Raw genomic sequence first — 15,478 nt, 5'->3', positions numbered from 1 at the left:
CACACACATGCTCACAAACTCACACACAGACATACACACTCACATAGACACATACTCTCACACACATACACTCACACACACACACTCAGACACACTCTCAAATCCACACACAAACATAGACACACACACAACTCACACATACACACTAAGACACATGCACTCACATAGACACACACACAAACATAAACACACAATCACATACTCTCACACACATACACACACACACAAACTTACACACACACACTCAGACACACACAATCACATAGACACACACTAACATAGACACACACACTCACAAACTCAGAAACATTCACAAATACAGACACACACAGCTCTGTTTGTAATTAACACCCCACCATCATATTGCCCCTAACTTTCTAGGTTTCAATTGCTTCAGCTTTAAAGCAATCTTTTGAGAGACCACCCCCACATTAGTAATTATATATGTTGCTCTTTAACTGAATCTAAGGTATTAAAGGCTGAAAAGAACACAAAAACTAGAAAGAAAACTCTTTTCTTTGACTCCCATAGTAATATAAAAACAGAAAAACAAAAACAGAAACCCTGAAGTAATCCATGTATCTGAAGACAGTGATTGACAGCGACCAGACATGGCTGGTGAAACTTTAAATAGCCTAACAATTTGCCTTCATTGAGCCCGTTATTGTTATTATTTGAGCTTTTTTCCCGATTATTTTATTTTATTTTATTTATTTTTTTTGATTGCTTAAAGTATTACAAAGAATATTACATATGTCTCCTTTTTTTTCCCCCTGCCCTTGACAATCCCCTGGTCTCCCCTACCCCCCAGTGTCTTGTGTCCATTGGTTATGCTTATATGCATTTTAGCTTGTCTGAGAAAGGCTTAAAATGATATTGTCTTCCTGCTAAATTAACGTACTTTTATTCTAACTTGGTAAATACTTGTGTTCCTTTTTCTCTGACTTTGGAGAGCAAAGTGAAGTCGGCTTTGGACGGTAACACCCTGGACGTTTTAGGTGACACCCTGCTCCCTGACGGGGCCTTGGCCTCCGGCCCTGTCCCAGTGGTGTCCTCCACACACATAATTCTGGTCGCTTTCCCTTCCAGCTCCCTGTGGCGGCCAGTACACGGGGTCCGAAGGCGTGGTGCTGTCCCCCAACTTCCCCCAGAACTACACGGCCGGCCAGACGTGCCTGTACTCCATAACGGTGCCGAAGGAATTCGGTGAGAATGTCTTTGTACTTTTAATTCATTGTCATGCTTTTCATCGGTGTTCATTGTTCTACCTTTGTCCACCCTGTATGATTGAGTACACACCCACATACACACACAGGCTGTTACAGTGGGGTTGCCTCTGTTACACACGCACACACACACATACACGCACACACACAGGCTGTTACAGTGGGGTTGCCTCTGTTACACACGCACACACACACACACACAGGCTGTTACAGTGGGGTTGCCTCTGTTATACACACGCGTGCGCGCACACACACATACACACACAGGCTGTTACAGTGTGGTTGCCTCTGTTACACACGCACACACACACACAGGCTGTTACAGTGTGGTTGCCTCTGTTACACACGCACACACACGCACACACACGCACACACACAGGCTGTTACAGTGGGGTTGCCTCTGTTATACACACGCGCGCACACACACATACACGCACACACACAGGCTGTTACAGTGGGGTTGCCTCTGTTACACACGCACACACACACACACAGGCTGTTACAGTGGGGTTGCCTCTGTTATACACACGCGCGCACACACACACACATACACACACAGGCTGTTACAGTGTGGTTGCCTCTGTTACACACGCACACACACACACACAGGCTGTTACAGTGTGGTTGCCTCTGTTACACACGCACACACACACACAGGCTGTTACAGTGTGGTTGCCTCTGTTGCACACGCACACACACACACGCACGCATGAGCTGATACAGCTCGATTCGCCCCGCTTGCTGGCGCTCACCTTATTCTTTCATTAGAGCTTGTGACATGCGTTTGGCACACGTGCCTCCACTTACTGCTCATGAAGGCCCGATATGCTATTGGTTTGAGTGCAAACCTGACGAGACGTGAGGTAGGAAAGTCCGCGGCAGGGACCTCCGTGGAGGAGCTGAGTGCTACGACCCTCCGGCCGGGAGCGAGACAGAACGCCCAGCGCAGTAACAGCAGCCGTGTCCGCACTGTGTTGCTGAGTCACGTGTACACGCTGCAAGGAATACAGGGATTTGGCATGAAAATAACCAGCTCTTAAGAGTTTCACATCCCTTCCCGAATGAGCCGGCTTCCCACCCCAGCGGTGTCTTGATCCCTGTACTAGTGCCCAAGCTCTCACCTAAACAGGCCCCTTTGTGGCGACCCTGCCAGCACCCTAAGGTGAAATTAAACAAAACCCGCCTCGTTAATGTCAGACACGCAGACACCGATCGTCTTACGCCTCCCACTCGGCACCAAACATCAAGGAACCACGCACAGTAGCTTCAGCCACGGAGAAGCTTTCGGGAGCTGAGGACCGAGTCCTGGCCCCGGCCTTCAGAGGGGCCGGTCCCTGAGCGGGACAGCCAGAGCCCCTTTCCCCGCTAAGCGTGCTGCGCCCCTTCGTCCGCAGTCGTGTTCGGGCAGTTCGCCTACTTCCAGACGGCGCTGAGCGACGTGGCCGAGTTGTTCGACGGGACCCACCCGCAGGCCCGGCTCCTCAGCTCGCTCTCCGGCTCCCACTCAGGTAAACGCAGGAGAACCCGCCGTTCCTTCCATTCACATGGGCGTGCGACTCATTCTAAACTCGGTGTGTGTGCGTGTGTGTATGTGTGTGTGCACGCGCATGTGTGTGAAGGAGAAACTTAGTAATCCTTGAGTGTGTTTGTTTGTTTAGCAAAATTTTATCTTTGATAAGAAATGTCCAGTGGACCTTTATCCCATAGATAAAGCCGTCTGCTTTGATCGTTGCGCTTACTAAGATTATAAAAGTAGGATATCCATCTCAATAAAAGTGGAAAATATCCAAGAGAAAGGATGAACTGGGATGTTTTTAAGTTCTATTCTATGTGTTGGGAGCTTCTTCCTGGAGCTAAACAGTATGGACATTTTGGTCTCACTCAGTTAATCCCTGCAAATACATAGATTTAGACCAGGGGTCCTCAAACTTTTTAAACAGGGCCAGTTCACTGTCCCTCAGACCGTTGGAGGGCCTGACTATAGTTTAAAAAAAAAAACTATGAACAAATTCCTATGCACACGGCACATATCTTATTTTGAAGTAAAAAAACAAAACGGGAACGAATACAATATTTGTATTTGCATGTGGCCCGTGGGCCATAGTTTGAGGACCCCTGGTATAGACCCACTACATCCACACGTGTAACAGTACATGTGTTTATCACGTGTGTATGCACGCATCCATGTATGTGTGCATGTAGACATAGTTGGGCTTCATGAAGCACAGGATATTGGTTCACAACTTACTTGTTGTCCATATTTCCACTTAAGAGGACCCGTGTAGGTCTCCCCATCAGACCACACGTGCGGCCAACGTCACTGGTGTTTGTTCCGAGTGGTGTTCAGACGGATGCGCAAGGCGGGTGTGTTCCCTGGGCCTCGTGACCCCGGCTCCTGTCTGAGGCCTCTCTGTGTCCAGCAGCCACCCGAGCACAGTGGCCCCTCTGTGGCCATCGGTCAAGGCCTGGCGGCTCCCAGTGTCCACTGTCGTTAACCAAAGGTCGCAGGGCCCACGCCTTGATCATTTCTACTCAAGTCCAACGGGGCGCTGTCAGAACGGCATCAGGAGACGCCATTGACAACACGGACACATTGAAATCCCGCATCCCTTAGGGACCCATTGAAATCCCACTTCCCTTAGGGACCATTGAAATCCCACTTCCCTTAGGGACCATTGAAATCCCACTTCCCTTAGGGACCCATTGAAATCCCACTTCCCTTAGGGACCATTGAAATCCCACTTCCCTTAGGGACACATTGAAACCCCACTTCCCTTAGGGACCATTGAAATCCTACTTCCCTTAGGGACCATTGAAATCCCACTTCCCTTAGGGACACATTGAAATCCTACTTCCCTTAGGGACCATTGAAATCCCACTTCCCTTAGGGACCATTGAAATCCTACTTCCCTTAGGGACACATTGAAACCCCACTTCCCTTAGGGACCATTGAAATCCCACTTCCCTTAGGGACCATTGAAATCCCACTTCCCTTAGGGACCATTGAAATCCTACTTCCCTTAGGGACACATTGAAATCCCACTTCCCTTAGGGACCATTGAAATCCCACTTCCCTTAGGGACCCATTGAAATCCCACTTCCCTTAGGGACCATTGAAATCCTACTTCCCTTAGGGACACATTGAAACCCCACTTCCCTTAGGGACCATTGAAATCCTACTTCCCTTAGGGACCATTGAAATCCCACTTCCCTTAGGGACACATTGAAATCCTACTTCCCTTAGGGACCATTGAAATCCCACTTCCCTTAGGGACCATTGAAATCCTACTTCCCTTAGGGACACATTGAAACCCCACTTCCCTTAGGGACCATTGAAATCCCACTTCCCTTAGGGACCATTGAAATCCCACTTCCCTTAGGGACCATTGAAATCCCACTTCCCTTAGGGACCCATTGAAATCCCACTTCCCTTAGGGACCATTGAAACCCCACTTCCCTTAGGGACCCATTGAAATCCCACTTCCCTTAGGGACCATTGAAATCCCACTTCCCTTAGGGACCCATTGAAATCCCACTTCCCTTAGGGACCATTGAAATCCCACTTCCCTTAGGGACACATTGAAACCCCACTTCCCTTAGGGACCCATTAAAACCCCACTTCCCTTAGGGACCATTGAAATCCCACTTCCCTTAGGGACCATTGAAATCCCACTTCCCTTAGGGACCATTGAAATCCCACTTCCCTTAGGGACCCATTGAAATCCCACTTCCCTTAGGGACCATTGAAATCCCACACCCTCACGGGCCGGCAGTGTGCTCTGAACCGGCTTTAATCCGAAGGCGGACGTGTATTTTGTGAGGTTTTTCCTAAATCCTTTCATTTTTAAAATTGCAGCTTTGGACTCAGAGACGTTTTGTTAAGTAAAACCTCAGCGAGTAATTGTCAGACATGGTTGATTCTGCGTCAGTGATTAGTCAGTTCTTAGTTTCCCGCCTGATCGGCTGCCAGGCCCATCACCCCTGAGCTTTTCCAAACGAAAGCGGACATGAGATCCCGGTTGGAACAGCACCTTCATGGGACGCGTGGGCGAGAGCAGAGCCGGACAGTCCTTCTGGAAAGGACGGGCGGGGTTTGTAAGCCCAAAAGTGCAGTCCCGGGAGAGTTCAAAGCCTGCACCTCACCTTCCAAGCGAGGGGCTTCTCGTTACCGTCGCCGTGGCGGCGTGCACGTGCGGATGTGCGCAGTGTCTCTGTTCTCCCGCAGGCGAGACGCTGCCCTTGGCGACGTCCAATCAGATTCTGCTCCGATTCAGCGCGAAGAGCGGGGCGTCGGCCCGTGGCTTCCACTTCGTGTACCAAGGTAACCCTCCCGGTCGCCCTGCCGCCTCCCACCCCAGACCTCGGGCTCCCGTGGAGGCACAGACAGTGCCCCACTTCCATTTTTTTGTTTGTCTTTTAAGAAATTGAAGCCTTTCATTCATTTATAACAAAAGTACTTTATCAAAATATTAAAAATTTTAGTTTGACCCAAATCTGTTTCTACTGCAAAGATAACTGTCCCCTGATTTCTCTGGCCCGGGCAGGCAACAGATAGTGTGCAGATTACTTTTGCACGGCACCTCGCACTTTGCAAAATGATTTCAACTATATTTCAGTTTAAGAAAAATATTTCAAACAAGTTTAGATTTCAGTAACTTTTAAGGGAATACATAAATGGTATGTTTCCAAATCGTATTGCAAAAGCTAATTGAAAAGGCAATTTAACAGAACCCAGTAGGTGTCCCTGCGTCTGTCCCTCTAAACAACTACTTCGTTTTGTTGGTGTTCTGTTGCCTTTAGGATTTCTGCCCCGTATGTTTATTATTTAACGTGGGGCTTGTCCACAGCGTGTGGGGTCGCCCCGAGTTCCGGGAACGCGAGGCCTTTTTCCTCCTCCTGTCCCCCTGTGCGTGGATGCTCACCCCGCGCTTGGGCCCAGGGCAGGGGTGGCTCTGCTGTGCCAGGGCCTCCAGGCCGGGCCAACAGGCTGCTGCAGGGAGAGCTGCGCCTCAGACGGGAGCGGCCCTTCCTTTCCCGGTCCCGGTTCTGCTTGGGCCTGGAGAGCTGGCCCGGCTCCGGCAGGTTTTCCTCGGGGCCGGAGTCACCCCCCAGCAGGGGCTCCTGCAGAAACCGGTGACGTCATCGGGATGTTCAGAGAGTTTCGGAGAAGGACAGTCCTGTCATTTACATCCGGGGCATCTCCCACCGGGAGTCCCTGCCCTGCACGTGGGTCGCGGGAGAAAACCCTGGGCATCCAGAAATCCAGGGCCGAGAGGTGATGGGCAGGGAGCATGGTGTTCGCGCGAGTGGGAGGGAAGGCCTCGGAGCCAGGCCACGTGGCCGCGGCTGGGATGAGGCTGAGACGCTGCGGCCGAGTTAGAACCAATCCCTTCGCTCTAGGCCAGTGGTTGCCGGCCGGTGGTCCGCAGGCCGCTGGTGGTCTGTGAGGCCCGGAAGGCCGGCGCCCGCTGCTACGCCTTTTGTTAAAATGTAAGTAACTCACCGGGGATTTAAAAATGGACCCGAGTGGAGGGTGGCCCGTTTGGCAACTCACCGCTCACCACTACAGACTTTCTTAAAACAAGTTCAGTGTCCCCTTCTGTGGAAGCAGGTGTACAAACCGCGGTCCGTGCGGGTGACATACAGAGGATCTACACGTTCAAGTGCATTTCCATCTGCAAAGTTTCAGGTTCCTGGCCCCGTCGGCCTGACCACAGCTGCCTTTGATTTTTTTTTTTTTAAATAGAACCTCAATCAGATCATCGCATAAAATATCCGAGGCTAATGTCTATCCTCTTTGCAAAAGCTACACTTCAAAGCCATCGTTCTTAAAACGGGTTCCTCTTTAAAGTAGCGTATTATCATTAAAATGGATAAAATACAGGAACATAGGCACCAAAGGCAGCGATGTATAGCGAACGCCTTCTCCTTGTACTTAAGAATCATAATGACTTCCGCATCCTCACTGTTTCACAAAATCCCAGCATACCCTCTCGCCTTGCTGTGTTCCTCCCATGAGCTTATGCAAAAATGGACGTGTTTGTATCAGGGCTAACCCCTTCAGTCCTACACATGAACGGTCAGATTGAGCGTTGCCTCCAAAAGATGGTAATTCTACGGAAGCCTGGAGGTGACGTGACCGTCATTGTATAAAAACCTCCCGCCTACGGCCCCCAGGTACCAGGTTGGCGGCATTCTTTCCCGCTATTAAAGTATAAGGCCGCACGGGGACTTTCTCGCATCCTCGGCCACGGGATGTCTGACCAGGTTAGCCGACGGGTCTGTTAGGGAGAGTGAGCCGGGAGGGATGGCGGGGAAGACGGGGTGCAGGGGGCGCAGACGCAGCAAACCCGCAGGGGAGCGGCAGGAGCAGTGTGTCACTGTCACGGGAGGACGGCCCTGGGACAGCGCAGCTCTGCGCGGTCGTTCATTCTTTACGTGTAGACGGCGCACAGCTCTATGGACTCCCTTCCCAGAGACACTGTCTCACCTCTGCATGGAAGTGCAGTTTCATCAGAATAAGCGTCTGACTCTCATTCACATAAAATTGCTGCCGCACCGAGTTGCCCACGTGGTGTCTGTGCCACGGAGGCTCGGTGCCCACAGGAGGAGCGTGCTGGGCAGAGCCGTGGAGGAGGGGGTCGCCGCTAGAGCGCGTGTGTGGGCGTGTCTCTCCGAGGCTGTGCTTTTAAAACTATACTTTTCTTGGTTTCAGAGAGGAAGGGCGAGGGAGAGAGAGATGGAAACATCAAGGATGAGAGAGAATCATTGATGGGCAGCCTCCTGCACACCCCCCATTGGGGATCAAGCCCACAACCCGGGCCTGTGCCCTGACCTGACGGGAATGGAACCCTGACCTCCTGGTTCACAGGTCGATGCTCCACCCCGGAGCCACGCTGGCCCGGCAGAGAAGCTGTTTCTTAGTCATCTCTTCCCCACGAGCACAGGGCGAACTCTAATTGCCCAAAGGCCCCTGAGAGGCAAGGGGCCCCCGGGTCCGCAGGGCGAGGCTGTGGACGGCACGGTTACCCTCCACGCCCGTGCTCCTGCGGCAGATGCCCTCGTCCTCCACGAGGCCGTCATGGTGTGTTGTGTGCTTTGCCCCCAGCGGTCCCTCGCACCAGCGACACCCAGTGCAGCTCGGTGCCCGAGCCCAGGTACGGCCGCAGGATCGGCTCCGAGTTCTCGGCGGGTTCCATCGTGCGGTTCGAGTGCAGCCCCGGGTACCTGCTGCAGGGGTCGGCCGCCCTGCGCTGCCAGGCGGTGCCCAACGCCCTCGCCCAGTGGAACGACACCATCCCGAGCTGCGTGGGTAAGAAGGGTTCCTGGGCGGAGGCCGGGGCGGCGGCCCGGATGGAAGTGGCCGGGTGGAGGCGGCCGGGAGGAGATGGCTGGGAGGAGATGGCTGGGAGGAGGCCGATGGAAATGGCCGGGTGGAGGCGGCCGGGAGGAGGCAGATGGAAGTGGCCGTGGCCGGGTGGAGGCGGCTGGGAGGAGATGGCTGGGAGGAGATGGCTGGGAGGAGGCGGATGGAAGTGGCCGGGTGGAGGCTGCCCGGTGGAGGTGGCCGGCCCCCTGCAGTGCGTTGAAGGGCTGTTGTCCACGCTCTGCGGGCTCCATCCGTCCACCTTCCTGCAGACCTGGCCAAGGGGCAGTGTAGTTGTGGAAAGAACCGAGTAGCAGCAAACCCTGCAGATTATTGTTCCAGGAAACTACTTGTCAGATGGACACGAGGAAACACGTTTTCCTTCTCAGCCCTTACCCACTCCACCATCAGCCCTCAGGCCATGAGTACGCCACGTACTTTCATTTTAGGGGGAAATCATCACACATTGATTTGTGTAATGCCCTTTTATTTATTTTTAAAAAACATCTATTGATTTCAGAGAGGAAGGGAGAGGGAGAGAGATAGAAATATCAGTGATGAGAGAGAATCACTGATTGGCTGCCTCCTGCACGCCCCCCACTGGGGATCAAGCCTGCAACCTGGGCATGTGCCCTGACCGGGAATGGAACCATGACCTCCTGGTTCATAGGTTGACGCTAAACCACTGAGCCGCACTGTCGGGCTGTAATTCCCTTTTAATCAGCATGTGCTGATGAGAATGCACAGTGTAGCAGGTGAGGCAGCCCGATGTGGCGACCACGCTGTGTAAGAACCTCCCGCAGAACCGTGATTCGAACTTGAAGTCATTTGTATGTTTCCAGCGCCCCCTCCCTTCCCTGGACCTGCTCAGAGACGGCGTTAGCATGGCTGGGAGTTAGCCGCGCGTCTGTGTGGGGAGAACAGTCCGGAAGCTCCCGCACGTGGGGGGTAGATGATCCCACACGCAGGTCCCTGCAGAGCCGCCCTAGCTAAACTCATGGCGTCTTGGGGCCTTGACCAGATTTCTCTCCCGACACAAGGTCTCCGCTTCCCAGCATCGTCAACAATAACCCACGGCATTGCCGCTTCGAAGATTAGACCTGAGCCCAAAACCCGCTTAAGCCCGGCCGGCGTGGCTCAGTGTTTGAGCATCGACCTATGAACCAGGAGGTCACAGTTCCATTCCCAGTCCGGGCACAGGCCCGGGTGGCGGGCTCCATCCCCAGTGGGGGTGGGGGTGGGGGAGGGGAGGACGGGTGTGCAGGAAGCAGCTGATCCATGAGTCGCTTTCATCATTGATGTCTCTCTCTCTCTCCCCCTCGGCCTTCCTCTCTGAAAACAATAAAAATAAATATTTTTTAAAATGCTACTGAAGGTATGGCAGTCCACGTAAAAGTTCTCTTAGTGGCTGCTCACGGGGAAAGAATGCTCCGCTCCAGGTAGCGCGGCCTCCCCGGCCTCACGCGCCCTCCCCGTGTCCCCAGTGCCCTGCAGCGGCAGCTTCACGCAGCGGAGGGGCACGGTCCTGTCGCCCGGGTACCCGGAGCCCTACGGGAACAACCTCAACTGCGTCTGGCGGATCCTGGTGGCCGAGGGCTCGGGCATTCAGGTGGGTCCTCCCTCGGCCGGGCTGGCGCGGCCGGGCCCTGGGCGCCTTTCCTCGCCTTGGGTGTTGGTTGGTTTAAACCTACAAACCGAGTCGGCTTCTCTCTTCTTCCCATTTCCACAAAGGGTCTCTGGGCACGTTTCTGCGTGAAATTCAAACCATAGATTCTCACCATGTTGACGTTGTGGGAAAGAACAGAGTAGCAAACCCCACAAATTATCCTTGCTTGAAACCGCTGTCCGTTCAACATGTAGGAACACATTCGCTTCTCTGTGTGGGCAAACTCTGTGTTAATAGCCCACAACCCGCGGGCAGCGCCTGTGGAAGTGCCTGTGCCCTCCCTGCGGTTGGTTCTCTTGGCTCCGCCTTCCTCTCGTGTCCACGTTGAGTTTCATAAAAGCCTCGTTGCCGTGGGCCGGTTTTTGCACCGAAGACACACGTTAACCCCCTGTTGCCTGTGGCAGATCCAGGTCATCAGCTTCGCCACCGAGCAGAACTGGGACTCCCTGGAGATCTACGACGGCGGGGACGCCACGGCGCCCAGGCTGGGCAGCTTCTCAGGTGAGACGCGCCGGCCCCGTCCCCGTGGGCCAGGTCATCACACCAGCAAACACCCTGCCTGGCACTGCCCACGGGCCGTGTCCCACGCCCTCATCCTAGGCAGAGGGTCCTAGGTGTCGGCAGTCCGGGAGCGGAGCGCCCACGGCGGGAGGAGAGGGCTCCCTCCTCAGCGAGCCGGCGCCCTCGCCCTCATCAGATGCCCGCAGCAGACGGGACCGCGGTGCAGGCTCCCGGGGGGCGACGGGCTGAGAGTCAGGAGCCCAAGTCGCCGACCTCCCTTTCCCGCATGGTGTTGAGGGTCTGGTCAGGGAGGGACGGGCAGGGTGGGCTGGCGCTGTCGGGGGGTTGGGGAGACGTGTGGGAACTGGGACACAGTGAATGGACGGAGGTGTAAACAGTCACCCCCCAGCACTGCTCCCCCGCCCCCCGCCCACTCCCTGCCCTGGGGTCAGTCTCTCTGCCCTTCACCCTGAGGAGCCAGTGCTGCTCCGGAAAAGAACCTGCAGGAAGCACAGGGCGGGCTCCTACCCCCAGGAGAGCTCAGGCGGCCACAGTGAGGCAGCAAGAAGCGGAGCTGAGGAGGGGCGTCCTCAGGGGAATTCAGGGAGCAGCTGGCTGCTGCCAGGTGGGGTGGGGTCAGCCGGGGACGGGGTGAGCGCTGATGTCCTGGAAGGAGAGGCAGGGGGGTGGTAGGAGGGCAGGGCGGCCGGAGGAGATGGAGCCCATTCAGCAGGGCACAGCGGCCAGTCCGGGGGCTCAGGCCACAGGCAGCACGGGCAGGTGGCCTCGGTCAGATGCGCTGGGCCTGTGGTCAGCTGTGGGTCTTTCTGCAAATGTCACCCCCAAATCCACAAGCGGTACAGGGTGAGGAGCAGCCAGCGTCACCCAGGTGGGACAAAGGCAGGTGGAGTCGGTCTCGGGGGCTCTTTCTCTTTCCTTTTCTTTTTCTGTTGTTGTTATTCCTCACCGGAGCATGTTTTCTCATTGATTTTTTGAGAAAATGGAAGAGAGAGGGAGAGATAGAGAGAGAGAAAGACGGATGTGAAAGAGACACATTGACTGGTGGCCTCCCGCACGGGCCCTGACCAGGGCCAGAGATCAAGCCTGCGACCCAGGTACATGCCCTTGACCGGAATCGAACCCAGGACCGTTCCATCCGCGGGCTGACGCTCTGACCATTGAGCACCACCAGCCTGGGCGGTGTCTCTTCCTTGTGTTGCTGGTGAATGGGTCCTGAGCTGGGCCCACACAGGTGCAGCGGCCATCCCAGGCCTCCTCCCTCCCCTTTTCCTCCGAGACGCGCTGAGGCCGGGCGGTGCCCTGCTCGCCGGCTGCCTGGCCGGCACGTTCCCCGGGCGGAGCCTGGGGTGGGAGGGGTGCTCCTCAGAAAGACTCCGTGCCTTTGTGGAAACGGGCCAGGCCACCCCACCTTGCGGGCTCCACCATTTCCAGGCAAGGAAACGTTATGTAAGATAAGCCTGTGTTCTTCTCTTCACACGTGATTGTCTGAAACCCCCCCTCTCTCGGCGGGAACATTGTTCCGTGTGACTCCCCCAGGGCTGCAGAGAGCACAGCGGGGACAGGGCGTCCTGGGAGTGACTCCAGCCAGGCTGCCACGGCCCGCCTCCAGGAGCTCGCGTGGCCACGCTGGGTCCCTGCTCTGCCCCTGGGTCCCTGCTCTGTCCCTGGGCCCCTGCTCTGTCCCTGGGCCCCTGCTCTGTCCCTGGGCCCCTGCTCTGTCCCAGTGAAAAAATACCGGTTATATTGTCAAAGGAAAGCGAGTGAGAAGCCCCGAGCACAGTGAAATAGAAGGATGTGTGTTCCTTCTTAAAGATGTATAATTTTATTGATTTCAGAGAGGAAGGGAGAGAGAGAGAAACATCCATGATGAGAGAATCACTGACCGGCTGCCTCCTGCACGCCCCGCACTGGGGATCGAGCCTGCAACCCGGGCATGTGCCCTAACCAGGAATCGAACTGTGACCTCCTGGTTCATAGCTCGACGCTCAACCACTGAGCCACGCTGGCCAGGCAAGCACGTGTGTTCTGACCCTGAGATGTAGACAGAGGGACTGAGGAGGGCAGAGAACATGTGTGAATTTCACTGCCCCCAGGGCAAGGGACAGGCTCAACGTAGGAACATAGAAGCTGAGACTCAGTGTGAGCCTGTGGGATCAGACAGCCCTGCGCTGGTCAATGTGGACAGACTTCCCCAGGCCCGGCCGGCGTGGCCCAGTGGGTGAGCACGGAGCTGGGAACCAGGAGGTCACGGTTCAATTCCCAGTCAGGGCACAGGCCCGGGTTGTGGGCTCCGTCCCTAGTGTGGGGCGTGCAGGAGGCAGGCGATCCATTATTCTCTCATCATTGATGTTTCTCTCCCACTCCCTCTCCCTTCCTCTCTGAAATCAATAAAAACCTATTTTTAAAAACCCCACGGCACACTATCCCCACATGTTTTGCATCCGGGAAAGTGGGTGCACGCGTGATGCTCAGTGGCCATGTCCACCCTCCTTCCAGGGACCACGGTGCCCGCCCTGCTCAACAGCTCGTCCAACCAGCTCTACCTGCACTTCCAGTCGGACATCAGTGTGGCCGCCGCCGGCTTCCACCTGGAGTACAAAAGTAAGGCCCTCCCGGCACCTGCCCCGCCACCCCCTGGCACCTGCCCCCTCCCGGCACTTGCTCCCTCCCAGCACCTGCCCCCTCCCAGCACCTGCCCCCCCACCCCCTGGCACCTGCCCCCCCACCCCCTGGCACCTGCCCCCTCCCGTCACCTGCCCCCTCCCGGCACCTGCCCCCCCCACCCTCTGGCACCTGCCCCCTCCCGGCACCTGCCCCCCCCACCCTCTGGCACCTGCCCCCTCCCGGCACCTGCCCCCCCAGCCCCTGGCACCTGCCCCCTCCTGGCACCTGCCCCCACCCCCAGCACCTGCCCCCTCCCAGCACCTGCCCCCACCCCAGCACCTGCCCCCACCCCAGCACCTGCCCCCACCCCCGGCACCTGCCCCCAACCCCGGGACCTGCCCCTCCGCCCCCCGCCCCCAGCACCTGCCTCCGGTTGCCCAGCTGGGGAGTGTCGTTAGAGGAAATGAGCCCAGCCCCTTACTCCGCAGTGAAGTGTCTCCTACATCCATGTTCCAAAGTGGAGTGACACCGAGCTGAACCGAATCTTCCTCTAGGAAATATGTACTAGGAAAGACAAATTTCCGGGGAGGGTGGGTGGGAGGGCCTGGAATAATTAGATGAAGCAAGGCTCCATTTCAGGTTGTTTGCACTAAAAGGCATAAAAAGTAACCTTTGCGATGTCGCCGGTCCTCCTGTGATAGTGACTCTTCCCGCCAGCACCCAGGAGAGAGAGAACGGCAATTTCCAAGCAGATTATGGCCACGCGCCCTTTCGTTCCGAGTCTCCGCGGCTGTGACTAGGGGCCCAGAGCCGCCCCTGCGCTGCCGGCATCCGTGCATTTTTCATTTTAATTGGAAGAGCGTATCGCGGAGGAGCCGCTAACCTTTTAAAAATGGATGCGCAGCTGAGTTAATAGTCCGCTAAACGGATGACAAAGGTCAGGGTCACAAATCTCCGGGGCGGTGGGTGACGCAGGCAGACGCTGCGAGAGCGAGCGGTGAGCGTTTCCCATGCGCGCGGGTTTATTTCAGGACGCGCTTCCAGCACTAAAAACGCTCCATGCGCACATCTCTCTCCTTTAATGAGCAGTTGCAAACAGGCGATGCGTGGCTAAGCAGCAGGAAGTGGTCTTTGGACCCAGATAAACAGTTTGCCAGACGCCACGGCACATGCGTCTCCGAAAGGCCAGGGTCCCGGCGGACGATGCATCTTCTGCCGCAGACACGGAGCCCAGGGCTGCTGCTCATCCCGTGGGAACTCCCCGCTTCTGCACGGGCACGTGTATGCAATTCCTCGCCGTTTGTTTGACGAGGACTGCTGTGGCGACAGTGGGGACGGTGCTGTGGGTGTTACTGATGGAGGATGTGTCTGGGAAGACCTGCTGCTTGGGTACATCACGCACATGTGTAGGTGGGGAGGATAAGCCTTCTTTATGTCAGGGTTCGTAAATCCGATAATATCTTCAGAAGTGTTAGAAGTGAGGGGTCCTCCTCTCTTTTCCTCACAAGGTTGTTATCTCGTGTTTTCTGGCGTGTCCCTCACTTCTGACGGGTGGAGGTGCGAGTGGAAGAATGAGCCCACAACGAGTGTCCTGTGCACTTAGCCGTGGACTGGCCACTCCAACCACGCAATCATCTCCTTTCCCTGAATTCCCGGCCAATGTGCTTTCTTACAAGAGAGCGACAGCTATTTCTCAGAGAAATGACTCTTGTTCAAGGATCTGAGGCCTTATTTAATTGCTTAATGTAGTTATTTATTTTTTTAATGTGGCCGAACGTAATGCTACGTTTTTGTTTGTTTGTTGTTGTTGTTTTAGTGGCTCCTTTCAGATGCTCACACCATCCTGATAGCTCGTGCCATTCCTTGTCTCTGGATCTCCAGGCAGGCCTTTCTCTGCTCTCATTCTCTCAGCCAGGTCACAGCGTGGATTCTAGAAAGTGTACCCAGGACTAGGTCAACACGGACAGTGGAGGGGGTGGTGAAGGAAGTGGCCAAGAGACCATCCTGTGAGGACAGGGAAAGTCCTCTCTTTTTGCTTGTGGGGGCCTTCCACCATTTATGAGAAGTACCTGGTAATTAAACACAAGGATTGTT

The 15,478-nt window shown here is 55.3% G+C and overlaps 1 protein-coding gene across 1 annotated transcript in view; it reads left to right on the top strand.

The window, feature by feature from the left end:
• CSMD1 (CUB and Sushi multiple domains 1) overlaps positions 1-15,478 on the top strand; it is an 858,055-nt gene that overhangs the window by 751,575 nt on the left and 91,002 nt on the right. Inside the window, exons 31-37 of the mRNA XM_059685840.1 lie at positions 1,090-1,206; positions 2,621-2,734; positions 5,452-5,547; positions 8,335-8,538; positions 10,077-10,201; positions 10,663-10,759; positions 13,277-13,381. Coding sequence (XP_059541823.1) covers positions 1,090-1,206; positions 2,621-2,734; positions 5,452-5,547; positions 8,335-8,538; positions 10,077-10,201; positions 10,663-10,759; positions 13,277-13,381 — 858 coding nt within the window. The remainder of the gene's footprint in view (positions 1-1,089; positions 1,207-2,620; positions 2,735-5,451; positions 5,548-8,334; positions 8,539-10,076; positions 10,202-10,662; positions 10,760-13,276; positions 13,382-15,478) is intronic.

Source organism: Myotis daubentonii, chromosome 2 (assembly GCF_963259705.1).
Source record: "Myotis daubentonii chromosome 2, mMyoDau2.1, whole genome shotgun sequence".
In the NCBI taxonomy this organism is placed as follows: domain Eukaryota; kingdom Metazoa; phylum Chordata; class Mammalia; order Chiroptera; family Vespertilionidae; genus Myotis; species Myotis daubentonii.
The sequence above is the reverse complement of the archived record's forward strand: the minus strand, read 5'-3'. Positions and strand labels throughout refer to the sequence as shown.